This window comes from Aquarana catesbeiana, linkage group LG08, assembly GCF_042186555.1.
Source record: "Aquarana catesbeiana isolate 2022-GZ linkage group LG08, ASM4218655v1, whole genome shotgun sequence".
Lineage (NCBI taxonomy): Eukaryota > Metazoa > Chordata > Amphibia > Anura > Ranidae > Aquarana > Aquarana catesbeiana.
The window spans coordinates 294,936,213-294,963,766 of record NC_133331.1 but is presented as its reverse complement, the minus strand read 5'-3'; the positions used below and the strand labels follow the sequence as shown (position 1 = coordinate 294,963,766).

General features: G+C 47.5%; 1 protein-coding gene across 1 annotated transcript in view; it reads left to right on the top strand.

The window, feature by feature from the left end:
• The window catches only part of LOC141106815 (uncharacterized), a 46,694-nt gene that overhangs the window by 11,270 nt on the left and 7,870 nt on the right, over positions 1-27,554 (top strand). Inside the window, 4 exon segments of the mRNA XM_073597743.1 lie at positions 372-437; positions 6,251-8,160; positions 9,576-9,822; positions 22,017-23,252. Coding sequence (XP_073453844.1) covers positions 372-437; positions 6,251-8,160; positions 9,576-9,822; positions 22,017-23,252 — 3,459 coding nt within the window.

Sequence of the window (27,554 nt, the reverse complement as noted above, 5' to 3'; positions counted from 1 at the left end):
GTGGGAGTATTTAGAAGGACACAAGGATCTCTACAAGGACGTCATGATGGACAATCAGCCGCCCCTCACATCACCGGGTAAGAGGAGACTTTATTGTAAAGGAGAGAGCAGTACGGAGGCTCCACCTAGATCCCCCATCATCTGATAAACACATAGAAACAATGTATTCAGTCAGTGTGTGTGTTTCCTACAGATGGATCCAGTAATGAGAACCCACCAGAGAGATGTCCCCGTCCTCTGTATTCCCAGGATTCCACACAGGAAGGTCACACCATCCCTCACCATCATCAGGTAGATGACTGATAATTACTGGTAGTTGTGATTTATACACAAGCGTGTTGTTACAAAAAATATTTTGTCATATCTTTTAGAATGAAATATTCAAGGATAATATTGTTGTAAAAGAAGAGTATAAAGAGGAGGATGAGGAGTATGGGGTGATAAAGGAGTTTTCTGAAGGACACAAGGATATGATGGAGCCACCTAATATCAGGAACCCACCAGAGAGATGTCCCCGTCCTCTGTATTCCCGGGATTCCACACAGGAAGGTCACACCATCCCTCACCATCATCAGGTAGATGAGGAACAATCACTGATAGTATCATTAGGATTTGTACATTATCTGCATAATGTACAGGTAGGTCTGCGAGTACCTGTGTATTGTCTTGAGTATTAGTGCCAGGAAGCTAGTTGTTAGGTAATTTGGACAGGGTAAAATCCCCAAATCCTCACTAAATTTAATAGGTACGATGCCCGGCGGGTGTGGAGAGGCGACTCTTTGTACATCTTGCGGCATGTATGCGTTCCTTGATCATCCGATCGAGGGTGAATACTGCTGTGTAAAATGTAAACACATTGTTTCCCTGGAAGCCCAGGTTCTGAATCTGGGGAAGCAACTGTCAGCACTGAGAAGTCCCTCCATACTAAAGGAGAGCCAGGAACGTACACGGCAGGTGCCGGCAGGGGCCAGCACAGAGGCGGGTGGAGACAAAGAGGTGCAGGCACTAGCAAAGAGTAGATGGGTGACAGTCAGGAGGGGTAGAGGGGGAAGTGCCAGGGAGGCCAATCCAGGACTGGAGCATCCCAATAAGTACGCTCCATTGAGTGACATTGGTGTAACCAGTCAGGGACCAGCACTGCTGGAGATGAGGGACTCTCCTAGCTGCTGGGGGAAGAACTCCTCCAGTGAGTGTGGGGGGGGGAAGGAAAGACAGATTCTGCTGGTAGGGGACTCAATTCTTAGAAGGACAGAGAGGGCAATCTGTAACCAAGACCTGAAGCGCCGAACTGTATGTTGTCTACCGGGCGCTTGGGTTCGGCACATCACGGATCTAGTGGACAGATTACTGGGAGGGGCTGGGGAAGACCCAGCTGTCATGGTGCACCAATAACAAAGTCAGAGGCAGATGGAGTGTCCTAAATAACGATTTTAGGGACTTGGGAGCTAAATTGAGGAAAAGGACCTCCAAGGTAGTGTTCTCAGGAATACTACCGGTACATCGAGCCACACCAGAGAGAGATTAGGGAAGTAAACAAGTGGCTGAGGAGCTGGTGTAGTAAGGAGGGGTTTGGTTTCCTGGAGGACTGGGCCGACTTCTCAGTCAATAACCGGTACTATAGAAGGGACGGACTGCACCTAAATGAGGAGGGTGCAGATCTGCTGGGAGTGAAGTTGGCCAAAAAGTTAGAGGGGTTTTGAAACTAGGTGACAGGGGGAGGGTCCAGAGATAGCCAGCGCGGAAGATATTCCAGAGGGTAGTATTGGGGGCATTAGTGGTAGGTTGACCAAAGCACATAAACCCAAGGTAAGTATAGTAGCAAGTCCTAGTTGCAATCTCGGAACACCCAATAAGAGGATAATATGTGACCGGTCTAAACTATGTGGTATGTTCACCAATGCCAGGAGCATGGCGGACAAAATGGGTGAACTAGAGATACTGTTGTACGAGGAGGATTTGGATTTTGTGGGAATTTCAGAGACCTGGTTCAACAGCTCTCGTGATTGGCTGGCAACCATTCAAGGATATACCCTTTACCGCAAGGATAGAGAGGGTAAAAAAGGGGGAGGGGTATGCCTATATATCAAGAATAATGTACAAGTGAATGTGAGAGATGACATCACTGAGGGAGCTAGGGAGGAGGTGGAATCCTTATGGGTAGAGCTCCAAAGGGATGAATCTAAGGGGAAAATAATACTGGGAGTATGCTATAGACCCCCTAACCTGAGGGATGAGGGGGAGACGGATCTCCTATTACAATTTGGATTAGCAGCAAGGATGGGAAGTGTTATCATGATGAGGGCTTTTTAATTATCCAGACATAGACTGGGCGGAGGGAACCGCGCATTCGTCTAAGGCTCTCCAGTTCCTAAATGTCTTGCAGGACAATTTCATGGTTCAGATGGTAGACGCACCAACTAGAAATAAAACATTACTGGATCTACTGATTACCAACAATACTGACCTGATCACGGATGTGGAAATACGGGGCAATTTAGGTAACAGCGATTACAGGTCAAATGGCTTCAGTATAAATCACACAAATAGGAAACATAAGGGGAATACAAAGACACTGAATTTCAAAAGAGCCAACTACCTTAAACTATGAACCTTGTTAGAAGGCATAAATTGGGATAAAATATTAGGAACAAAGAACACGGAGGAGAGATGGGTTTGCTTTAAGAACATATTAAATAAGGGCATTAGCCAATGTATCCCATTGGGTAATAAATTTAAAAGTGCAAACAAAAGTCCTGGATGGCTTAACTCCAATGTAAAAATGTATATAAAAGCAAAGGAGAAGGCCTTCAAAAATACAAGGTTGGGGGATCATCATCAGCATTCAGACTTTATAAAGAATGCAACAAGAAATGTAATGCCGCATGCTCAAGAGCGGACATTACGGCAGACTTTGCCCGGCGGACGGGATTTGGTCGGACAATTCGATCGTGTGTGGGCTCCAGCGGACTTTGTTTTCTCAAAAGTTGGACGGACTTAGATTTGAAACATGTTTTAAATTGATCCATCGAAATCGAGTCCAGTCGAAAAGTCCGCCGTCTGTATGCTAGTTTGACGGACATAAAGCCACGCTAGGGCAGCTATTGGCTACTGGCTATGAACTTCCTTGTTTTAGTCCAGTCGTACGTCATCGCGTACGAATTCGACGGACTTTGGTGGTTTGTGTGTAGGCAAGTCCGTTCATTCAGAAAGCACGTCGAAAAGTCTGCCGTAAAGTCCGCTCGTGTGTACGTGGCATAAGGGTGCAATAAGGACAGCTAAGGTAGAAGATGAAAGACACATAGCGGAGGAGAGCAAAAAAAAATCCCAAGAAATTCTTTAAGTATGTAAACAGTAAAAAAGGGAGGACAGACCATATTGGCCCCATAAAGAATGAGGAAGGACATCTGGTTACAAAGGATGAGGAGATGGCGAAGGTATTGAATTTATTCTTCTCCTCAGTCTTCACGAGTGAATCGGGGGGCTTCAGTAACCAAAACTGCAGTGTTTATCCTCATGACACAACACAGGTAGCACCTCCATGGTTAACAGAGGACAGAATTAAAATTAGACTTGGGAAACTTAACATTAATAAATCACCGGGACCAGACGGCTTGCACCTGAGGGTACTTAGGGAACTCAGTCAAGTGATTGCCAGACCATTGTTCCTAATTTTTACTGACTGGAATGGTACCAGCTGATTGGAGAAAAGCCAATGTAGCACCAATATTTAAAAAAGGGCCCAAAATACATCCCTGGGAATTACAGACCAGTTAGCCTAACATCAATAGTATGCAAGCTCTTGGAGGGGATGATAAGGGACTATATACAAGATTTTAGTAATAAGAACGGTATCCTTAGCAGTAATCAGCATGGATTCATGAAGAATCGTTCTTGCCAAACCAATCTATTAACCTTCTATGAGGAGGTGAGTTGCCATCTAGATAAAGGAAGGCCCGTAGACGTGGTGTATCTGGATTTTGCAAAAGCATTTGACACAGTTCCCCATAAACGTTTACTGTACAAAATAAGGTCCGTTGGCATGGACCATAGGGTGAGTACATGGATTGAAAACTGGCTACAAGGGCGTGTTCAGAGGGTGGTGATAAATGGGGAGTACTCAGAATGGTCAGGGGTGGGTAGTGGGGTTCCCCAGGGTTCTGTGCTGGGACCAATCCTATTTAATTTGTTCATAAACGACCTGGAGGATGGGATAAACAGTTCAATCTCTGTATTTGCAGACGATACTAAGCTAAGCAGGGCAATAACTTCTATGCAGGACGTGGAAACCTTGCAAAAAGACCTGAACAAAGGAATGGGGGAGGGGCGACTACATGGCAAATGAGGTTCAATGTAGAAAAATGTAAAATAATGCATTTGGGTGGCAAAAATCTGAATGCAATCTATAGACTGGGGGGAGAACCTCTGGGGGAATCTAGGATGGAGAAGGACCTGGGGGTCCTAGTAGATGATAGGCTCAGCAATGACATGCAATGCCAAGCTGCTGCTAACAAAGCAAACAGAATATTGGCATTAAAAAGGGGATCAACTCCAGAGATAAAACGATAATTCTCCCGCTCTACAAGACTCTGGTCCGGCCGCACCTGGAGTATGCTGTCCAGTTCTGGGCACCAGTCCTCAGGAAGGATGTACTGGAAATGGAGCGAGTACAAAGAAGGGCAACAAAGCTAATAAAGGGTCTGGAGGATCTTAGTTATGAGGAAAGGTTGTGAGCACTGAACTTATTCTCTCTGGAGAAGAGACGCTTGAGAGGGGATATGATTTCAATTTACAAATACCGGACTGGTGACCCCATAATAGGGAGAAAACTTTTTTGCGGAAGGGAGTTTAACAAGACTCATGTCCACTCATTAAAATTAGAAGAAAAGAGGTTTAACCTTAAACTACGTGGAGGGTTCTTTACTGTAAGAGTGGCAAGGATGTGGAATTCACTTTCACAGGCGGTGGTCTCAGTGGGGAACATTGATAGTTTCAAAAACCTATTAGATAATCACCTGAATGACCGCAACATACAGGGATATACAATGTAATACTGACATATAATGACACACATACAGTAGGTTGGACTTGTGTCTTTTTTCGACCTCACCTACTATGTAACTATGCATTGTTACAATTGATGTCATTTTTATTATATATTCAGAGTGGAAACCTGAGAGATTCTAAAGATGGGGTTAAATCAGAAGAAGAAGAGAGGTATGTGAGGGATGATCAGCAGTCTATGGAGGAGGATGGAATAACGGGGACATTTATAGAGGAGGACACTTCTACAAAGATCAGCAAAGGTGAGTCATTAACACTAAATCCATTCCTCCACCCATACTGCTCACTGATTGGTCCAAAGTAGGGCGGGGACTGGGTGATATCAGCCTGTAATCCCCTGGTCACTTTCCTGAGCTGTGTTCCCCGTCCTGTATTCCTGTATTTCTCTCGGATAATCTTCCTTCTCTGTGCTGCAGACACAATTTATGTATCTAGACTGGATTTATGGAGATTCTGGGGTTCAGCTAGAAGCAAAATGTTGATTTTCACCATAGATCTTGCTCAACCTAGGCACCTGGGGTATGTACCTTGGGTATTCTGCCCCGTGCCCGGGTCTAGGAAGCTCTCTGACAGAACAATTCTCCCGGGGTTACTTGTTCTGTTATTTGCTGGCTGTGCCGGGTGGAGGGATATGTCTGTATAGTCTCAGACCCAAGTCACTGAGTGCAGTCTCAGGAGATGGGAGGCAGCGGTGTGGGACCTCTGCAACTTGTCTCCAGTAAACATATAAGCGTCCACTGATTGCTGAATACCAATATTATGAGTCTTGACCCTTACACTATATACTCTATGTTGTACATTGTGGTAACATCCTCCAACCTTGGAAACAGAAAGTGATAATGAGGGAGGAGTCAGTAACCCTCTGATGGAGGTCTTCAGGATCAGTCCAGTCTTCACCTTGGTTGTTCTCCCCCCATCCTCACTCTCTGACCTCTGGTGGGGCTCAGCCACGCTGTTATTCATGACTAAATAAGGAAATGCAGGACTTCTTGTGTTGGGAAGATGGCAATGAGTGATAGAGGGGGAGGGGACACTCGTCCTATAATCCCCTCATCACTGTCACTCCTATAAAAGACAGTTCTCGTTGTTTCCTCACTCTCTGACTAAGGTCCATGAATAAAGAAATGAACTGGTAGGAGATCAGAGGACCCATTTACTAGTTACCTTGAGGGGGGAATTGTAAGATCCTCAGAGACAAAGCTGCCTGATGTGGGCGGAGTCCTGGTTTAGGGGAACCAATCTGCTCATGTCTAGTAATAATCTTTGTATTTCTATTTTAGTAGATGGACGGGAGATGAGGAAAACCTCAGAGGATTGTCTCACTTTGTCTCCAGACTGTAAAGTAGAAGATGAGGACATCACACAGTATAGTCCAGGAGAAAACCCGACTACCTCAAATGTCCATCCGGCACCACACAGTGTAGATGGACCATCGTATTCCTCTTATCCTGAGGAACCTCAGACTGTGAGGGACGGTGCCGAACCATCGTATTCCTCTTATCCTGAGGAACCTCAGACTGTGAGGGACGGTGCCGGACCATCATATGGCTCTTATCCTGAGGAACCTCAGACTGTGCGGGACGGTGCCGGACCATCGTATTCCTCTTATCCTGAGGAACCTCAGACTGTGAGGGACAGTGCCGAACCATCGTATTCCTCTTATCCTGAGGAACCTCAGACTGTGAGGGACGGTGCCAGACCATCGTATTCCTCTTATCCTGAGGAACCTCAGACTGTGCGGGACGGTGCCGGACCATCGTATTCCTCTTATCCTGAGGAACCTCAGACTGTGAGGGACGGTGCCGTCCTTCCAACACATGAGAGGTTTTCCTGTACTGAGTGCAGGAAGTGTTTCCGTTTTAAATACAATCTTAATGCGCATAAAAGATCTCACACAGGTGAGAAGCCGCATTCCTGTTCTGAGTGCGGGAAATGTTTTGCAAAGAAGTCCAATCTCTCTATTCATCAGAGATCTCACACGGGTGAGAAGCCGTATTCCTGTCCTGAGTGTGGGAAGTGTTTTTCAGATAAGGCCAATCTTTACAATCATCAGAGATCTCACACGGGAGAGAAGCCGTATTCCTGTCCTGAGTGTGGGAAATGTTTTTCATATAAGAGGTATCTTTCCATACATCAGAGATCTCACACGGGAGAGAAGCCGTTTTCCTGTCCTGAGTGCGAGAAAAGTTTTTCAGTGAGGTCCTTGCTTTATAATCATCAGAGATCTCACACGGGAGAGAAGCCGTATTCCTGTCCTGAGTGTGGGAAATGTTTTTCATATAAGAGGTATCTTTCCATACATCAGAGATCTCACACGGGGGAGAAGCCGTTTTCCTGTCCTGAGTGCGGGAAATGTTTTTCAGATAAGTCCAATCTTTACAATCATCAGAGAATGCACACGGGGGAGAAGCGGTATTCCTGTCCTGAGTGCGGGAAAGGTTTTTCACAGAAGATCACGCTTTACAAACATCAGAGATCTCACACGGGTGAGAAGCCGTATTCCTGTTCTGAGTGCGGGAAATGTTTTGTACAACAATCAGAGCTTGCCACACATCAGAGGTCTCACACGGGGGAAAAGCTGTTTTCTTGTTCTGAGTGCCGGAAACGTTTTTCAAAGAAATCCAGCCTCAGCAGACACCAAAGGTCTCACACAGACGAGAAGCCATATTCCTGTCCTGAGTGCGGGAAATGTTTTTCACAGAAGTTCAATCTCTCCATACATCAAAGATCGCACATGAGAGAAAAGCCCCATTCCTGTCCCGAGTGTGGGAAAAGTTTTGCACAAAAATCAGATCTGGTCTTGCATCAGATGTCTCACACAGGGGAGAAGCCGTATTCCTGTCCTGAGTGCGCAAAATGTTTTGTTAAAAAATCAGAGCTTGTCAGACATCAGAGGTCCCACACAGGGGAAAAGCCATATTCCTGTCCTGAATGCGGGAAACGTTTTTCACAGAAGTCCTATCTTTCCCAACATCAGAAATTGCACACAGGTGAGAAGCCGTATTCCTGTGCTGAGTGTGGCAAATGTTTTTCAGTGAAGTCCAATCTTTCCAGACATCAGAGATCTCACACGGGGGAGAAGTAACTTTCCTGTCCTTAGTGAGGGAATTGTTCCTCACTGAAGTCCTGTCTTCCTGCACATCAGGGGTACCACACAACCCTCAAGGTGTATTAGTAAATGTATTAGTGAGTGCAGGAAATGTCTTGTATATGAATGTTGCTGGACATGTGGGGAAGAAGCACACCCTGATATACCCCTCAGATATACTCTGATATATAGCATCACCCTTCACTCTGTCACCAAGACCTAGTCTGTGCAATGCCCAAAATGATACCAATTAGTCTCTGACCAATATCACGGTTTGGATGGACTTTCTCCTTTTCATTATTTCCAGGTGACCATGAATTAGAGTTCCAATATCTTCCAGATAAACATTTCCCGATGTACAAGCTCCATACCACGCCAAGCGCTCCCTGCCTACTCCTTCTCGGGTGTACACACGTCACTTCCGGGTGTGCTCTGCAGGATGACGTCACTTCCAGGTGTGCTGAGGGATGACGTCACTTCTTAGCCCACCTCGTCCCAATGTTTCAAGGTGGGTTAGGAAGCTGGTACTGGCTTATAAACCAAAAACGGGACGTGACAAAATCACTTCTGCTTTCATAGACCATAGAAGTGATCGGGGAACTTCCGTTCCTCCATCTCTATGGTCAGCCGGCGGTGGAATGGTGGAAGAAAGATATTCTGACTCCAGCTGTTGTAATAACGACTTATCCCTTGCTGAGACCTCTATGGACAGCCTGTATAAGCAGATACAATCACCACGGACAGCCTTTATCAGAGAACTGAACTCACCAAAACACGTCTTTTCCATCCACAAGATATTTATTGACTACAGCAGGCAACAAGATTTGGCTGTTGATTGAAATGCGATATTTGAAGGTCAAAACGTGGCAATGTGTTCCCGGGTGCGAGCAGATTGCATGAAAGGCCTAGACAAGTGGCCATCTCTTATCCCATCAGCATAATCAAGGAACAGGAAAAGGAAGTACATCACAAAAGAGGCGGAACACAGAAAGAAACAGAAAAAGATGGTGCAATAACTAAAATAACCACAAGATGGCAGTAAATGAACCAATTATATAAACATTGACATACCTATGCATTATATTATATCTTACATACAAGTTGAAATAAATATTGGGGTGGTTTTTGGATTCCCCCTATTTATTATGAATATCTATTAACTTGTCTAGTCCTATAATTAGCTAGTCTATCAATGCTCTGATAAAGTTATTGGTGATGGTACAGTAAGAAGTTTAGCTATAAAAATAAACACACTGCTTAAATAAGCAAGGGTCTCCTTTATTTGCCAAGAAAGTAGGAATACTAACATAAAAACACTAAAAGTAGACTTCAGAGCAAATAAAACAAAAGAACATAGATGATACTTTATGTAAGGGCGTCCTCTGTGTTCAGTATCTTCAGCACGGCCCGCTGACTTCCTTGTTAGCCTGGCCGGGGGGGAACACGAGGCGGAGGCACCAGGGAAGAGGTCACCAGAGGATGCGGGCACAGCTGGGGAGGTGGAGGAGGGGCCGAACATGAGGTTGGCAGAGGAGACGGGCACAGCTGGGGAGGTGGAGGTGCCAGGCACGAGGTCGTGGGAGGAGGCAACAGGCACAACTGGGGAGGCAGAGGAGATGCCAGGCATGAAGTCAGCAGAGGAGACGATAGGCACAACTGGGGAGAAGGAGGAGGTGCCGGGTATGAGGTCAGCGGAGGAGGCGACGGGAAAAGCGGAGGAGGCGGGCACAGCTGGGGAGGCGCCACACATGAGGTCGGCAGAGGAAGCGGACACAACTGGGTAGGCGGAGGAGGCACCAAGCATGAGGTCAGCGGAGGATGTGGCGGGCACAACTGGGGAGGCGGAGACATAGCTGCAGTTTGGTGAGTCTGCTCCCTGATCCTGTCACCTGTGTGGCCCTAGGCAAGACTAACAGCACGGGCGGGCCAGGGGGGTTGTCTTGCCTAGGGCGCAAAATAGTTAAGCACTGACCCTGACTATGGTGCTAATCATTGAAAATTGATCACGCCTAATGTACTGATGGCCTATGGGGCCTTTCACATGTGCGGTCCGATCAGGTCCACCTGCCAGTTTCCTCAATTCACCCCTATGGAGCGGCGGATGTCAGCGGTGACATGTTTGCTGACACCCGCTGCGATTCGATCCAATCCAATCCTGTCTGCAAAATCCAGACGGATGGTGATCCTATTTTTCATCCGTCTGGAGGATTGGATGCAAACGGACAGGCGGTCCGTTTTCACTCGATTTCCCTATAGAGGAGAGCGGGGTTCTGTCTATCTCTGCTTTGTACAGTGAGAAGAGACAGACCTGTCATACACCTGCTTAGCGGGGATCAGCGATCCCCCGCTAAGCAAAGTGGAGTCCGCCGAGGGGACCGCCCGTGTGCATGGACCCTAACTCATTTCTTAAGGCCCTAACAAGCCAGGAAAGTACAAATACCCCCCAAATGACCCCTGTTTGGAAAGTAGACATTTCCAGAGTATTTAGTAAGAGGCATGGTGAGTTTTTTTTTTGAAATTGTAATTTTTTCCCACAATTCTTTGCAAAATCTAGAACCCCCCCCACAAAATGATCATATTAACAGGTTATTTTTCTCACGTGGCATAGGCATACTTGCAACTACACCCCAAAACACAATCTGTCTCTCCTCTTGAGTATGGCGATACCACATGTATGAGACTTTTCCACAGCCTGGCCACATATAGAGGCCCAACATGCAAGGAGCACCTCCAGGTGTTCTAGGGACATAAATGACACATCTAATTTCCTGACTACCTATTACATATAGAGGCCCAACATGCAAGGGGCACCTCCATGTGTCTTAGAGACATAAATGACACATCTAATTTCCTGACTACCTCTTATAGGGCGTACACACGGTCGGATTTTTTTCCGACGGGTGTTGGCTCAAACTTGTTTTGTCTACACACGGTCGCACAAAGTTGTCGGAAAATCCGATCGTTCTAAACGCGGTGACGTAAAACACGTACGTCGGGACTATAAACGGGGCAGTGGCCAATAGCTTTCATCTCTTTATTTATTCTGAGCATGCGTGGCACTTTGTCCGTCGGATTTGTGTACACACGATCGGAATTTCCGACAACGGATTTTGTTGTCGGAAAATTTTATCTCCTGCTCTCCAACTTTGTGTGTCAGAAAATCCGATGGAAAATGTCTGATGGAGCCCACACACGGTCGGAATTTCCGACAACACGCTCCGATCGGACATTTTCCATCGGAAAATCCGACCGTGTGTACGGGGCATTACACTTTTGAAGGCCCTGGAGCACCAGGACAATGGAAACGCCCACAAAATGACCGCCATTTGGAAAGCAAACACCCCAATGTACAGTATATTCTATAAGGCATAATGAGTCTTTTAAACATGTCATTTTTTCCACAAGTTTTTGGAAAATGTGGGGAAAAATGAAAATGTATTTTTTTTTTTTTTTTTACTCAAAGTTGTCCATTTATAAGATATTTCTAACACATAGCATAAAAATACCAAAAATAAACCCCAAAGTACATTCTGCTACTCCTACTGAGTATGGTGATATCACATGTGGGAGACCTTTTCACAGCCTGGCGACTTACAGAGGCCCAACATCCAAGTAGCACCTTCAGGCGTTCTAGAGACATAAATTGCACATCTAATTTCCTGACTACTGACTATTTTTGGAGGCCCTGGAGCACTAGGACAATGGAAACACCCAAAAAAATGACCCCATTTTGGAAAGCAAAGACACCAATGTATATTCCGTGAGGCATGATGAGTCTTTTGAACATGTATTTTTTTCTACAAGTTTATGGAAAATGTGCAAAAAAAATGAAAATTTATTTTTTATTACACATTTTTTACAGCACTGACGGGCGCTGATGAGCGCTATTGGGCGGGAATGAGAAGGTAGCTGTGGGAGTGAAGAGGGAGTTGGGGAGGTGAAGAGGGGGAAGGGAAAGTGAAGATGAGCTGGGCAGTGACGAAGGGAAGGGAAGGGATGGGGGATGAAGAGGGGGAACAGTGCAGTATAGAGGGGGAACAGGAGGAGAAGAGGTGAACAAAAGGGTGAAGAAAGGGATATGGGTTTGATGAGGGGGATGGGGAGTTGAAAAGGGGGGATGGGGAGGTGGAGAGGGGACAGGAGAGTGAAGAAGGGGATAGGGAGGTGAAGCGGGGGACAGGAGGGTGAAGAAGGGAATGGGGAGGTGAAAAGGGAGACAGGATAGTGAAGAATGGGATGGGGAGGTGAAGAGGGGGATGGGGAGGTGATGAGGGGGACAGGAGGGTGAAGAATGTGACAGGGAGGTAAAAAGGGGGACAGGAGGTGAAGAAGGGGACGGTGAGTTGAAGAGAGAGACAGGAGAGTGATGAAGGGAATGGGGGGATAAAGAGGGGGACAAGTGGGTGAAGAGGGGGACAGGAGGGTGAAGAAGGGGACAGGGAGGTGAAGAGGGGGACAGGAGAGTGAGGAAGGGGATGGGGAGATGAAGAGGGGGGCAGGAGGGTGAAGAGGGGGAGGTGAAGATGGGGACAGGAGGGTGAAGAAGGGGACAGGAGGGTGATGAAGGGGATGGGGAGGTGAAGAGGGGGACAGGATGGTGAAAAAGGGGACAGGGAGGTGAAAAGAGGGACAGGAGGTGAAGAAGGGGACGGGGAGGTGAAGAGAGAGACAGGAGGGTGACGAAGGGGATGGGGAGATGAAGAGGGGGACAGGAGGGTGAAGAGGGGGACAGGAGGGTGGAAAAGGGGACGGGTATTTGAGGAGGGGGACAGGAGGGTGAAGAAGGGGACAGGGGGATGAAGAGGGGGATGGGGAGGTGAAGAAGGGGGACACGAGGGTGAAGAAGGGAAGATGAAGAGGGGGCATGAGGGTGAAGAAGGGGACTGGGAGGTGAAGAAGGGGAGGGGGAAAGGAGGCTGAAGAAGGGTATAGGGAGGTGAAGAGGGGACAGGAGGGTTAAGAAGGGGACATGGGAGTGAAGCGGGGGACAGGAGGGAGAAGAAGGGGACGTGTGGGTGAAAAGGGAGACAGGAGGGTGAAGAAGGGTTCGGGGAGGTGAAGAGGGGGACAGGAGGGTGAAGAATAGGACGGGGAGGTGAAGAGGGGGACAGGAGGGTGAAGAAGGGGACAGGGTGATGAAGGGGGGATGGGGAGGTGAAGAGTGGGAAGGGGAGGTGAAGAAGGGGGACAGGAGGGTGAAGAAGGGGGGATGAAGAGGGGGCAGGAGGGTGAAGAAGGGGACAGGAGAGTGAGTGAAGAAAGGGACTGGGAGGTGAAGAAGGGGACTGGGAGGTGAAGAAGGGGAGAGGGACAGAAGGCTGAAGAAGGGGATGGGGAGGTGAAAAGGGGGACAGGAGGGTGAAGAAGGGGACATGGGGGTGAAGAGGGGGACAGGAGGGTGAAGAAGGGGACAGGGAGGTGAAGAGGGGGACAGGAGGGTGAAGAAGGGGACGGGGAGGTAAAGAAGGGGACGGGGAGGTGAAGACAGGAGGGTGAGCAATGGGCCGGGAGGGTGAAGAGGGGGACAGGAGGGTGAAGAAGAGGACAGGGAGATGAAGAGGGGTACAGGAGGGTGAAGAAGGGGACGGGAGGTGACAAAGGGGAACAGGAGGGTGAAGGGGGGGAAGAGTGGCAGGAGTGTGAAGAAGGGGACAAGAGGGTGAAGAGGGGGACAGGAGGGTGACAAAGAGGATGGGGAGGTGAAGAGGGGGACAGGAGGGTGAAAAAGGGGACAGGGAGGTGAAAAAGGGGACGGGGGGTGAAGAAGGGGACAGGGAGGTGAAGAACGGGACGGGGTGATAAAGAGGGGGACAGGAGGTGAAGAAAGGGACAAGAGGGTGAAGAAGAAGACAGAAGGTGACGAAAGGGACAGGGAGGTGAAGAGGGGGACAGGAGGTGAAGAAGGGGACAGGAGGGTCAAGAAGGGGACAGGGAGGTAAAGAGGGGGAATGGGAGGTAAAGAGGGGGATGGGGAGATGAAGAGGGGGACAGGAGGTGAAGAAGGGGACAGGGAGGTGAAGAAGGGGACAGGAGGGTCAAGAAGGGGACAGGGAGATAAAGAGGGGGAATGGGAGGTAAAGAGGGGGATGGGGAGATGAAGAGGGAGACAAGAGGGTGAAGAGGGGGACAGGAGGTGAAGAAAGGGACAGGGAGGTGAAGAGGGGAAAAGGAGTATGAAGTGGGGGACAGGGAGGTGAAGAGGGGGACAGGAGGGTGAAGAAGGGGAAAGGGAAGTGAAGAAGGGGACAGGAGGGTGAAGAGGGGGACAAGGAGATGAAGAGGGGGACAAGAGTGTAAAGAAGGGGACAGGGAGGTGAAGAAGGTGACAGGAGGGTGAAGAGGGGGACAGAGAGATTAAGAGGGGGACAGGAGTGTGAAGAAGGGGACAAGAGTGTGAAGAGGGGGACAGGAGGGTGAAGAGGGAGACAGGGAGATGAAGATGGGGACAGGAGTGTGAAGAAGGGGACAAGAGGGTGAAGAGGGGGACAGGAGGGTGAAGAAGGGGACAGGAGTGTGAAGAAGGGGACAAGAGGGTGAAGAAGGTGACAGGAGGGTGAAGAGGGGGACAGAGAGATGAAGAGGGGGACAGGAGTGTGAAGAAGGGGACAAGAGGGTGAAGAGGGGGACAGGAGGGTGAAGAAGGGGACAGGAGTGTGAAGAAGGGGACAAGAGTGTGAAGAGGGGGACAGGAGGGTGAAGAGGGAGACAGGGAGATGAAGATGGGGACAGGAGTGTGAAGAAGGGGACAAGAGGGTGAAGAGGGGGACAGGAGGGTAAAGAAGGGGACAGGAGTGTGAAGAAGGGGACAAGAGGGTGAAGAAGGTGACAGGAGGGTGAAGAGGGGGACAGAGAGATGAAGAGGGGGACAGGAGTGTGAAGAAGGGGACAAGAGGGTGAAGAGGGGGACAGGAGGGTGAAGAGGGAGACAGGGAGATGAAGATGGGGACAGGAGTGTGACGAAGGTGACAGGAGGGTGAAGAGGGGGACAGAGAGGTGAAGAGGGGGACAGGAGGGTGAAGAGGGAGACAGGGAGATGAAGATGGGGACAGGAGTGTGAAGAAGGGGACAAGAGGGTGAAGAGGGGGACAGGAGGGTGAAGAAGGGGACAGGAGTGTGAAGAAGGGGACAAGAGGGTGAAGAAGGTGACAGGAGGGTGAAGAGGGGGACAGAGAGATGAAGAGGGGGACAGGAGTGTGAAGAAGGGGACAAGAGGGTGAAGAGGGGGACAGGAGGGTGAAGAAGGGGACAGGAGTGTGAAGAAGGGGACAAGAGTGTGAAGAGGGGGACAGGAGGGTGAAGAGGGAGACAGGGAGATGAAGATGGGGACAGGAGTGTGAAGAAGGGGACAAGAGGGTGAAGAGGGGGACAGGAGGGTAAAGAAGGGGACAGGAGTGTGAAGAAGGGGACAAGAGGGTGAAGAAGGTGACAGGAGGGTGAAGAGGGGGACAGAGAGATGAAGAGGGGGACAGGAGTGTGAAGAAGGGGACAAGAGGGTGAAGAGGGGGACAGGAGGGTGAAGAGGGAGACAGGGAGATGAAGATGGGGACAGGAGTGTGACGAAGGTGACAGGAGGGTGAAGAGGGGGACAGAGAGGTGAAGAGGGGGACAGGAGTGTGAAGAAGGGGACAAGAGTGTGAAGAAGGGGACAAGAGGGTGAAGAAGGGGACAGGAGGGTGAAGAGGGAGACAGGGAGATGAAGATGGGGACAGGAGTGTGAAGAAGGGGACAAGAGGGTGAAGAGGGGGACAGGAGGGTGAAGAAGGGGACAGGAGTGTGAAGAGGGGGACAGGGAGGTGAAGAAGGGGACAGGAGGGTGAAGAAGGGGACAGGGAGGTGAAGAAGGGGATTTAGGAGTTAAGAGGGGAAAGGAGAGGAGATGAAAAGGGGGACCGTTCAGTGAAGAGGGAGATAGGGACAGTTATGCCAACCTACCTGATTGAGTGATTTAAGGTAGATATTAAGGCAAAAGCATATGTCTTATTTTATTTTCGATATAGTAATTAAGTAGCTCAAGGACAGGAATTGAGAGGGCAAGAACTTAGAATGGGGGGCACACACACATGAAATTGACTCTCACAGTGACACGGACAGCAGTGTGCAGCAGCACAGTTGATGATGGCACCTCACCAACATGATACGTCCCCTACTGAGTCACAGTGACCCTCTCTCTCCATGCCAGGTGGTCCCTTCAGTCCACTCCCGGCTTGCCTTCCTCCCGTCCTGCAGACCTGTACATGAGGCTCTGGCTGCTCCGTTCCCTTGCACCATGACTTCACGTGACACGCTGCCGGCACAGTCTGAACACACCGTAGGAACTGGGATGGCCTCGGCCAAGCGTCACGGTCATATTTTTTACTGGCAACCTTTTGCTTTCACTGGCATTTATTGGCAGGAGAAAAGTGCCCATTTTTTGCTGCCTGCCAGTAGAAATACTGACCGTTGGCAACACTGGATAGGGAGGTGAAAAGGGGGGCGGTGATATGAAGAGAGAGAGTGCAGCGAATATGGCGAAGAGGGGGTGAAGAGGGGGACAGTGCAGTAAAGAGGGGAATTAGAAGGGGGGAGTGGGTAGAGAGAGGAATGAGGTGGTAAAGAGAGGAATGTAGTGATGAAGAGGGGGCGGGGCAATGAAGGGGGATAGAAGAGTGGGGTGAGGATGGTGACATGGGGTGTAATTAGGGGATGAGGGGAATTGAAGAGGATATATGGGGGTATTTGCTCCTAGGAGTGGACTACATTTACATATTTTGTGTGATGCTGTGATTCTCGGGACTTAGACATCGCAGAAAAAATAGATGAAAAGAGTGACTGTCCTGGCAAAGTCTGAGACAATTGGCAACTACCCATCTGTAAGGATATACAGTACATATACACACAGCACAAGGCCGTGTTCACACTACCAGACGTTTCTCGGGCTGCAGTTCCTCTGAGCTCCACAAGATGGTGATCTTCTCACATCTACCATAGAGACAGGAAGTCTCAATGGAAGACAGGAAGTGATGTCAGCTACAGACAGGAAGTTCTTGAGGTACGAAGTACAAAGGTGACGTTGCTGAAATTGGCAGCAGAGGAGGTAATAAGATCTTATTTACACCCAGTAACCCCCCGTCATGTTCCGTCCTCTTCCTCCATAGTCACTGTGACGTCTTTTATCTCCAGCAGATGATGATACTCACATATATAGTGTGGAAACCTAGATTAACCCCTTCAGGGACAGAACATTCCCCCACTTATGGGGCCGGAACATTCTCTTCATTTTTTTCATTTTATCAGTGGCTTTTAATGACTTATATGACTTTTATATGGTGTGGGGGATGGGGATTTATTTAGACATAAAGGGAATCGTATTTGTCGGAGGATCAAAAACTAGCAAAACAGACTTTATGTAGAAATAGGAGTTTGTGATCCATCAAGCCAAAAGTAATCACAAAAAACGCCCAAAGGAATGTTCCTCTGTATGTAATCCCAGTGGGGATGGTTCTTCCCTGATAGAAACCCTTATATTACCCCCCCCCATACACCCCCATCCTAATATTATACAACCAGTACAGTCCAGATCATTCTGTCTTATCAATTATTGGTCTACAGGAAACCTGTATAGATCACATGACCAATGAGGATGGAGGAGGACCAGTGTCACATGACTGAGAGGATACTAAACCTCACCCTGGAGATCATCTACCTGCTGACCGGAGAGGTGAGGAGGATTCTGGGAGGTCACATGACATCACTCTTATCTCTATTAATAAAACACAGACCTGACCGGAGAGGTGAGGAGGATTCTGGGAGGTCACATGACATCACTCTTATCTCTATTAATAAAACACAGACCTGACCGGAGAGGTGAGGAGGATTCTGGGAGGTCACATGACATCACTCTTATCTCTATTAATAAAACACAGACCTGACCGGAGAGGTGAGGAGGATTCTGGGAGGTCACATGACATCACTCTTATCTCTATTCATAAAACACAGACCTGACCGGAGAGGTGAGGAGGATTCTGGGAGGTCACATGACATCACTCTTATCTCTATTAATAAAACACAGACCTGACCGGAGAGGTGAGGAGGATTCTGGGAGGTCACATGACATCACTCTTATCTCTATTAATAAAACACAGACCTGACCGGAGAGGTGAGGAGGATTCTGGGAGATCACATGACATCGCTCTTATTTCTATTAATAAAACACAGACCTGACCGGAGAGGTGAGGAGGATTCTGGGAGGTCACATGACATCACTCTTATCTCTATTAATAAAACACAGACCTGACCCGAGAGGTGAGGAGGATTCTGGGAGGTCACATGACATCACTCTTATCTCTATTAATAAAACACAGACCTGACCGGAGAGGTGAGGAGGATTCTGGGATCTAACATGATATTCCTATTGGTTCTCCAATACAGAGATTTCCTCTTGTGAAGTCAGGTGATCATATGACCATCACAGAGCCTCCATGTGACTCCCTAAAACCTGAGAGACACAACATGGAGAAGATTCTAGAAGTCACCAAGAAGATGATGGAGCTGCTGACAGGAGAGGTGAGGAGGATTCTGGGAATTCTGGGACATTATCCAGTAACAGACAAGGGATGTGTCTGGATGGTGACTGTATCATTGTGTGTGTCAGGTTCCTATAAGGTGTCAGGATGTCACTGTCTATTTCTCCATGGAGGAGTGGGAGTATTTAGAAGGACACAAGGATCTCTACAAGGACGTCATGATGGACAATCAGCCGCCCCTCACATCACCGGGTAAGAGGAGACTTTATTGTAAAGGAGAGAGCAGTACGGAGGATCCACCTAGATCCCCCATCATCTGATAAACACATAGAAACAATGTATTCAGTCAGTGTGTGTGTTTCCTACAGATGGATCCAGTAATGGGAACCCACCAGAGAGATGTCCCCGTCCTCTGTATTCCCGGGATTCCACACAGGAAGGTCACACCATCCCTCACCATCATCAGGTAGATGAGGAACAATCACTGATAGTATCATTAGGATCTGTACATTATCTGCATTGTTACCATTGATGTCATTTTTATTCTATAATCAGAGTGGAAACCTGAGAGTTTGTAAAGTTGAGGTGAAAGAAGAGATAAAAGAGGAGGATGATGAGGATGGGGTGATGGAGGAGTCAGAGTTTGCTAAAGAACACAAAGATCTGTACCAGGACACCACGGTGGAGTCATCCAGATACAGGAACCCACCAGAGAGATGTCCCCGTCCTCTGTATTCTTGGGATTCCACACAGGAAGGTCACACCATGCCTTATCATTACAAGGTTGGTGGGAAGGAACATCTAGAACAAAAAAGTGTCTTATGGAGATGATGAATGAATTCTATACAAGATGTTATAATCTATCATTCTCTTGGTTTAGGGTGAAAATCTGATAGATTTAAAAGTTGAGGTTAAATCAGAAGAAGAAGAGAGGTATGTGAGGGATGATCAGCAGTCTATGGAGGAGGATGGAATAACGAGGACATTTATAGAGGAGGACACTCCTACAGAGATCAGCACAGGTGGGTCATTAACACTAAATACATTCCTCCCCCCATACTGCTCACTGATTGGTCCAGAGTAGGGTGGGGACTGGGTGATATCAGCCTGTAATCCCCTGGTCACTTTCCTGAGCTGTGTTCCCCGTCCTGTATTCCTGTATTTCTCTCGGATAATCTTCCTTCTCTGTGCTGCAGACATAATTTATGTATCTAGACTGGATTTATGGAGATTCTGGGGTTCAGCTGGCAGCAAAATGTTGATTAGGTCAAGCAAACCATAGGGTTTGCTTGACCTAGGCACCCGGGGTATGTACCTTGGGTCTCCTTTTCCCCATACCCGGGTCTAGCAAGATCCCAGACAGAAGAATTCTCCCGGGGTTACTTGCTCTGTTATTTGCTGGCTGTGACGGGTGGAGGGATATGTCTGTATAGTCTCAGACCCAAGTCACTGAGTGCAGTCTGTAGTGGAAATTTTATGAAGATGTATTTTAATATGTATTGTCACAGTGTCTCCCGGTGTTCGCTCTCCAGCAACCCGCTCTAAAGAGCTGACTGGGGCAGACTGACGCTGGTTGAGATCCGATAGGTAGTACCTGAGGTTGGAGAGAGGTGTTTTTGGAGTGGGGATATGTATGACGCAAAAGGGCCCCTGTGCGATGCACAGACGTTCGTCCGGGGGGGATGTGTTCGCTCTGCAAACACATTTTCGGTTTAGCGGATGTGCGCTCGTGTCACCCCTGTATGCCTGATCAACATATTTTGGGGTGCCATGAAGTACACCTGCAGATATTCTCTCATCAGCAGGAATGGTAGTCATTGTCCATTTGTTGTTGTATAAATTCATTTTTGCTGTGTTGACATTCACATCCTGTGTTGTCACATCCTGTGTTGTCACATCCTGTGTTGTCACATCCTGTGTTGTCACATCCTGTGTTGTCATATCCTGTGTTGTCACATCCTGTGTTGTCACATCCTGTGTTGTCATATCCTGTGTTGTCACATCCTGTGTTGTCATATCCTGTGTTGTCACATCCTGTGTTGTCATATCCTGTGTTGTCACATCCTGTGTTGTCATATCCTGTGTTGTCACATCCTGTGTTGTCATATCCTGTGTTGTCACATCCTGTGTTGTCACATCCTGTGTTGTCATATCCTGTGTTGTCATATCCTGTGTTGTCACATCCTGTGTTGTCATATCCTGTGTTGTCACATCCTGTGTTGTCACATCCTGTGTTGTCATATCCTGTGTTGTCACATCCTGTGTTGTCACATCCTGTGTTGTCACATCCTGTGTTGTCATATCCTGTGTTGTCACATCCTGTGTTGTCACATCCTGTGTTGTCACATCCTGTGTTGTCACATCCTGTGTTGTCACATCCTGTGTTGTCATATCCTTATTTGGTCATATCCGGTGAGGTCATATCCTGTGTAGGAGGCGATTGGCTGTTGGAGGCAGGGCTTCCTGTTTGTGATTTCCTTTGTGTGTGTGAATACAAGCCGAGAGTCTCTGCCCGGCAGGGCAGTTGATTTTAGCGATGGAGCTAACAGCATCAGAGAGGTGACTATGTCTGTTCACTGGGGAAGAGGGGGAGACGTGGGTTATTTAAAGATGTGTTATACCATTATGCTGAAAGGACGCTTATTAGCACAAGATTATAGTGGGTTTATCCACCACAAGTCTCAGGAGATGGGAGGCAGTGGTGTGGGACCTCTGCAACTTGTCTACAGTAAACATTTTATCCACCACTGATCACTGAATACCAATATTATGAGTCCTGACCCCTGCACTATATTCTCTATGTTGTACATTACATACTCCTGACTTCTGCTCTCTCCCCTCCACCCACTGCTATATATACACATAATATGTATTCTCTTTTGTTACACCCATTTCCTACCAGCTGGACATTTTATATCTGATGATGTGATTGGAGCACAGACTTTTACATGGTGATAATAATGTGATAACATCCTCCAACTTTGGAACCTTAAACAGAAAGTGATAATGAGGGAGGAGTCAATAACCCAATGATGGTGGTCTTCAGGATCAGTCCAGTCTTCATCTTGGTTGTTCTCCCCCCATCCTCACTCTCTGACCTCTGGTGGGGCTCAGCCCCGCTGTTATTCATGACTAAATCATGGACTAAATAAGGAAGTGCAGGACTTCTTGTGTTGGGAAGATGGCAATGAGTGATAGAGGGGGAGGGGACACTCATCCTATAATCCCCTCATCACTGTCACTCCTATAAAAGACAGTTCTCGTTGTTTCCTCACTCTCTGACTAAGGTCCATGAATAAAGAAATGATCTGGTAGGAGATCAGAGGATCCATTTACTAGTTACCTTGAGGGGGGAAATGTAAGATCCTCAGAGACAAAGCTGCCTGATGTGGGCGGAGTCCTGGTTTAGGGGAACCAATCTGCTCATGTCTAGTAATAATCTTTGTATTTCTATTTTAGTAGATGGACGAGAGATGAGGAAAACCTCAGAGGATTGTCTCACTTTGTCTCCAGACTGTAAAGTAGAAGATGAGGACATCACACAGTATAGTCCAGGAGAAAACCCGACTACCTCAAATGTCCATCCGGCACCACACAGTGTAGATGGACCATCGTATTCCTCTTATCCTGAGGAACCTCAGACTGTGCGGGACGGTGCCGGACCATCGTATTCCTCTTATCCTGAGGAACCTCAGACTGTGAGGGACGGTGCCGGACCATCGTATTCCTCTTATCCTGAGGAACCTCAGACTGTGCGGGACGGTGCCGGACCATCGTATTCCTCTTATCCTGAGGAACCTCAGACTGTGAGGGACAGTGTTGTCCTTCCAACAGATACGAAGTTTCCCTGTCCTGAGTGCGGGAAATGTTTTATACAGAAGTGGCATCTTACCGTACATCAGAGATCTCACACGGGGGAGAAGCCGTTTTCCTGCAATGAGTGCGGGAAATGTTTTCCAAATAAATCCTATCTTAACATACATCAGAGATCTCACACGGGAGAGAAGCCGTATTCCTGTAATGAGTGCGGGAAATGTTTTTCAGTGGTCTCCAATCTTTACAGACATCACAGATTGCACACGGGGGAGAAGCCGTATTCCTGTCCTGAGTGCGGAAAATGTTTTTCAGATAAGTCCAGTTATTACTCACATCAGAGAGTGCACACGGGGGAGAAGCCGCATTGCTGTCCTGAGTGCGGGAAATGCTATTCAGATAAGTCCAGTTTTAAAAGACATAAGAGATTGCACACGGAGGATAATCTGTATTCCTGTTTTGAGTGTGGGAAATGTTTTTCAGAGAAGTCTCATCTTTATAGACATGAGCTTTTGCACTTGGATAGGAAGACCTATTCCTGTTCTGAGTGTGAGAATGTTTTTCTTAATAAATCCTCCCTATTGAAACATCAGAGATTTCACGCGGGTGATAAGCCGTATTCCTGTTCTGTGTGCGAGAAAAGTTTTGTCCATAAGTACGATCTTACCCTACATCAGAGAACTCACACAGGGGAGAAGCCATATTTCTGTCCCGAGTGCAGAAAATGTTTCTCGAGGGCATCCACTCTTTACAAGCATCAGAGATTGCACATGAAGGAGAAGCCAGAGTGAAGAAATCGTCTTCCTGTACATCAGGGGTCCCACACAACCCTCGAGGTGTATTAGTGAGTGGATGAAGACATGGATGATGTGTTGTACCGTGTTGGCCATTGATAGCAGGAGAAAAATAAAAATTGAGTCATTACCTCTCATTGGCCGAGTACATTTTGTGGTGTAAACTCTTGCAAGAGGTCTGTTTTCTCAAGTCATCTTCCAGGACGAAACACGTTAACCCCACCACTTAAAAGGCGGTCCTCTAGGCCTTTTAAAATAAAAATGGAGTCATTACCTCTCATTGGCTGAGTACATTTTGTGGTATGGAGACTTAGAGGTCTATTATTCTCTTGCAAGAGGTCTATTTAATCAAGTCGTCCTCCAGGACGAAACACGTTAACCCCCCCCCACTTAAAAGGCGGCTCTCTGTAGCTTTTAAAATAAAAATGGAGTCATTACCTCTCATTGGCTGAGTACATTTTGTGGTGTAAACTCTTGCAAGAGGTCTGTTTTCTCAAGTCGTCTTCCAGGACAAAACACGTTAACCCCACCACTTAAAAGGCAGCCCTCTAGGCCTTTTAAAATAAAAATGGAGTCATTACCTCTCATTGGCTGAGTACATTTTGTGGTGTAAACTCTTGCAAGAGGTCTGTTTTCTCAAGTCGTCTTCCAGGACAAAACACGTTAACCCCACCACTTAAAAGGCAGTCCTCTAGGCCTTTTAAAGTAAAAATGAAGTCATTATCTCTCATTGGCTGAGTACATTTTGTGGTATGGAGACTTAGAGGTCCATTATGAAAAAGAAAACAAATAGTTAATCTGACACACATTCGTCCAATCAGGACAAGTATCGGATCATCAGCTTCATCTAGTGGCAATAATCTGGCACTGTGGGATTATACCCCATTTTGGCCACTAGATGGAGCTGGCAGTCATAGGAAATCAAAACATGGCCAGAATTTGTCACTGCTGGGTGAATGCTTGTCACATTTGTTCAACAAATTTTCTACAAGTAGCCCCCTTAATTTCCTTTGTCGGGCGCGGTTTACTACAAATCACTGAGATCATCCTCATACACTTATGAGTTTAGACATCAAAGAATATGAGTTAACCGCTTGCCGCCAAAGGTACGTAAGTGGACATCCTTGGGTTTCAGCGGTTATACCGGGATGGTGGGGGCACCTACAGGCATGATCACGGTATCTATCTTTTCAGCCAGCAATTCTGAGAAAGGCAAATGTGATCTGAATGGCTAATTAGCCACTCGATCACTTCTGCGGACGACAGAAGTTTACTATAGAGCTGACAGAGGACCAGGTGGTCCCCGGTCACCTCTATGACTCTCAGAGGCCTGGCACAACGTTATGACGTCACTTCCGGCCCTGGCAGTTGTAAACACCCCTGTGTGTTCGACTGGAAAGCCTGAGATCTTTTTTTTTTTTTTTTATCTCAGGCTTTCCAGCCTGTGGGGTCCTATAGACTTGTTCAACTTTCCAACCAGGAGGGAATGGACTTGGCAAGATACTCTCCCCATGGTAAGGACTTGTGGTCTTGTATGGTTCAGGAAGAGGCTATACTCGCTCCCCACCTCCCACCCTTCATTGCCCAATCAGTAGGCATGTTGTGATTGATGGTCTGCTATGGATCTTTGGGAAGTACACCACACTTTTTCCTCCTCTTAAAATCTAGTATGGACTTTTCTTTAGGGGGAATTGGCCCTGCAGTTACTGCCCCCCTAAACAACCAGCCTGAGCGGGAAGTTGCCATATTTTCTCAGTGAAGGCAATGCTGTATTAGGAGGTTCAACTCAGCCGAACACCCATTTACTTCTACCATTCGCTGAACCCATAAACAAGCTAAATTCTGTCTGAGCCTGTGTTCAGTGTAGTGGTCCCTTACATTGGTGAACAATGGGGGAAAGACCCCCTTATATCAGTGGTCAGTGTAGTGGTCCCTTACATTGGTGAACAATGGGGGAAAGACCCCCTTATATCAGTGGTCAGTGTAGTGGTCCCTTACATTGGTGACCAATGGGAGATAGACCTCCTTATATCAGTGGTCAGTGTAGTGGTCCCTTACATTGGTGACTAATAGGAGAAGGACCTCCTTATATTAGTGGTCAGTGTAGTGGTCCCTTAAATTGGTGACCGATGGGAGAAGGACCCCCTTATATCAGTGGTCAGTGTAGTGGTCTCTTACATTGGTGACCAATGGGAGAAGGACCCCTTATATTGGTGGTCAGTGTAGTGGTCCCTTACATTGGTGACCATTGGGAGAAGGACCCCCTTATATCAGTGGTCAGTGTAGTTGTCTCTTACATTGGTGACCAATGGGAGAAGGACCCCTTATATCAGTGGTCAGTGTAGTGGTCCCTTACATTGGTGACCATTGGGAGAAGGACCCCCTTATATCAGTGGTCAGTGTAGTGGTCCCTTACATTGGTGACTAATAGGAGAAGGACCCCCTTATATCAGTGGTCAGTGTAGTGGTCCCTTACATTGGTGACCAATGGGAGAAGGACCCCCTTATATCAGTGGTCAGTGTAGTGGTTCCTTACATTGGTGACCAATGGGAAAAGGACCCCCTTATATCAGTGGTCAGTGTAATGGTCCCTTACATTGGTGACTAATAGGAGAAGGACCCCCTTATATCAGTGGTCAGTGTAGTGGTTCCTTACATTGGTGACCAATGGGAGAAGGATCCCCTTATATCAGTGGTCAGTGTAGTGGTTCCTTACATTGGTGACCAATGGGAGAAGGATCCCCTTATATCAGTGGTCAGTGTAGTGGTTCCTTACATTGGTGACCAATGGGAGAAGGATCCCCTTATATCAGTGGTCAGTGTAGTGGTTCCTTACATTGGTGACCAATGGGAGAAGGACCCCCTTATATCAGTGGTCAGTGTAGTGGTTCCTTACATTGGTGACCAATGGGAGAAGGACCCCCTTATATCAGTGGTCAGTGTAGTGGTCCCTTAAATTGGTGACCGATGGGAGAAGGACCCCCTTATATCAGTGGTCAGTGTAGTGGTCTCTTACATTGGTGACCAATGGGAGAAGGACCCCCTTATATCAGTGGTCAGTGTAGTGGTCTCTTACATTGGTGACCAATGGGAGAAGGACCCCTTATATCGGTGGTCAGTGTAGTGGTCCCTTACATTGGTGACCATTGGGAGAAGGACCCCCTTATATCAGTGGTCAGTGTAGTGGTCCCTTACATTGGTGACCATTGGGAGAAGGACCCCCTTATATCAGTGGTCAGTGTAGTGGTCTCTTACATTGGTGACCAATGGGAGAAGGACCCCTTATATCAGTGATCAGTGTAGTGGTCCCTTACATTGGTGACCATTGGGAGAAGGACCCCCTTATATCAGTGGTCAGTGTAGTTGTATCTTACATTGGTGACCAATGGGAGAAGGACCCCCTTATATCAGTGGTCAGTGTAGTGGTTCCTTACATTGGTGACCAATGGGAAAAGGACCCTCTCCCATTGTCATCAGTGGGAAGACTGCTCCCCTTACAGATCATTGATGTTAGTTGTTACTGAGAGACAGAAATTGTCTATTGCTCAGGGAACCCCTAGAACCCTTTGGAGGAACCTTGGCTGAGAAAGGCTGGACTAGGCAGTAATATATTTCTCTCCTCCTTGGTGGGAGTGGAGATGACCCCATCTATATAGTCAACATTTCAAAAACATTTCCATGGACACCCCTTTTTTTTGCTGTGTGTCCTGCAAGCCATCATAGGTGAAGAATGCACTTTAGTTATGGGCGGGGCATTCATTTAAAATGGGTGGTTCTACAAGACGCCTATCGATAGCCTATTGTACAATAAAATGTAACATACTGTATATAGAGGAAGATTTATCATAATAAGGACAGACACACAGACAAGAAGGTCTTGGTCATCATTCAAATGATTTTTGGATCTGGGTATCTAGTTACAAATTATAGGGCTCTTTTACACATTTAGCAGTCTTTGCGCCCCCCCCCCCTCAAAATCTATCCGTGGTGGATCACTTTTCAGAGGGTGGTTGATAAGCGGCTGGGAGGCAATAGGTTACCTCCTCACCTCGAGTTGTAACACTGAAAAGCAGGGTAAAAAGAGGGTTAGCAGTGATGAGGAGGTGATGTGAAGGAAGAGGAGGTGGAGATGCAGAAGGATGAAAAGGAGGACATAGGGGTGATAAAGGAGATGGGGGAGGGTGTTAAAAGGGGAATAGAAGGATGGGGAGATGAAGATGGTGGAGGGGAAGAGAGGGTAAAAATGGGGGATATGGGATTTTTTAGAGGGATGGGGGTGAGAAGTGGGAAAAGGGG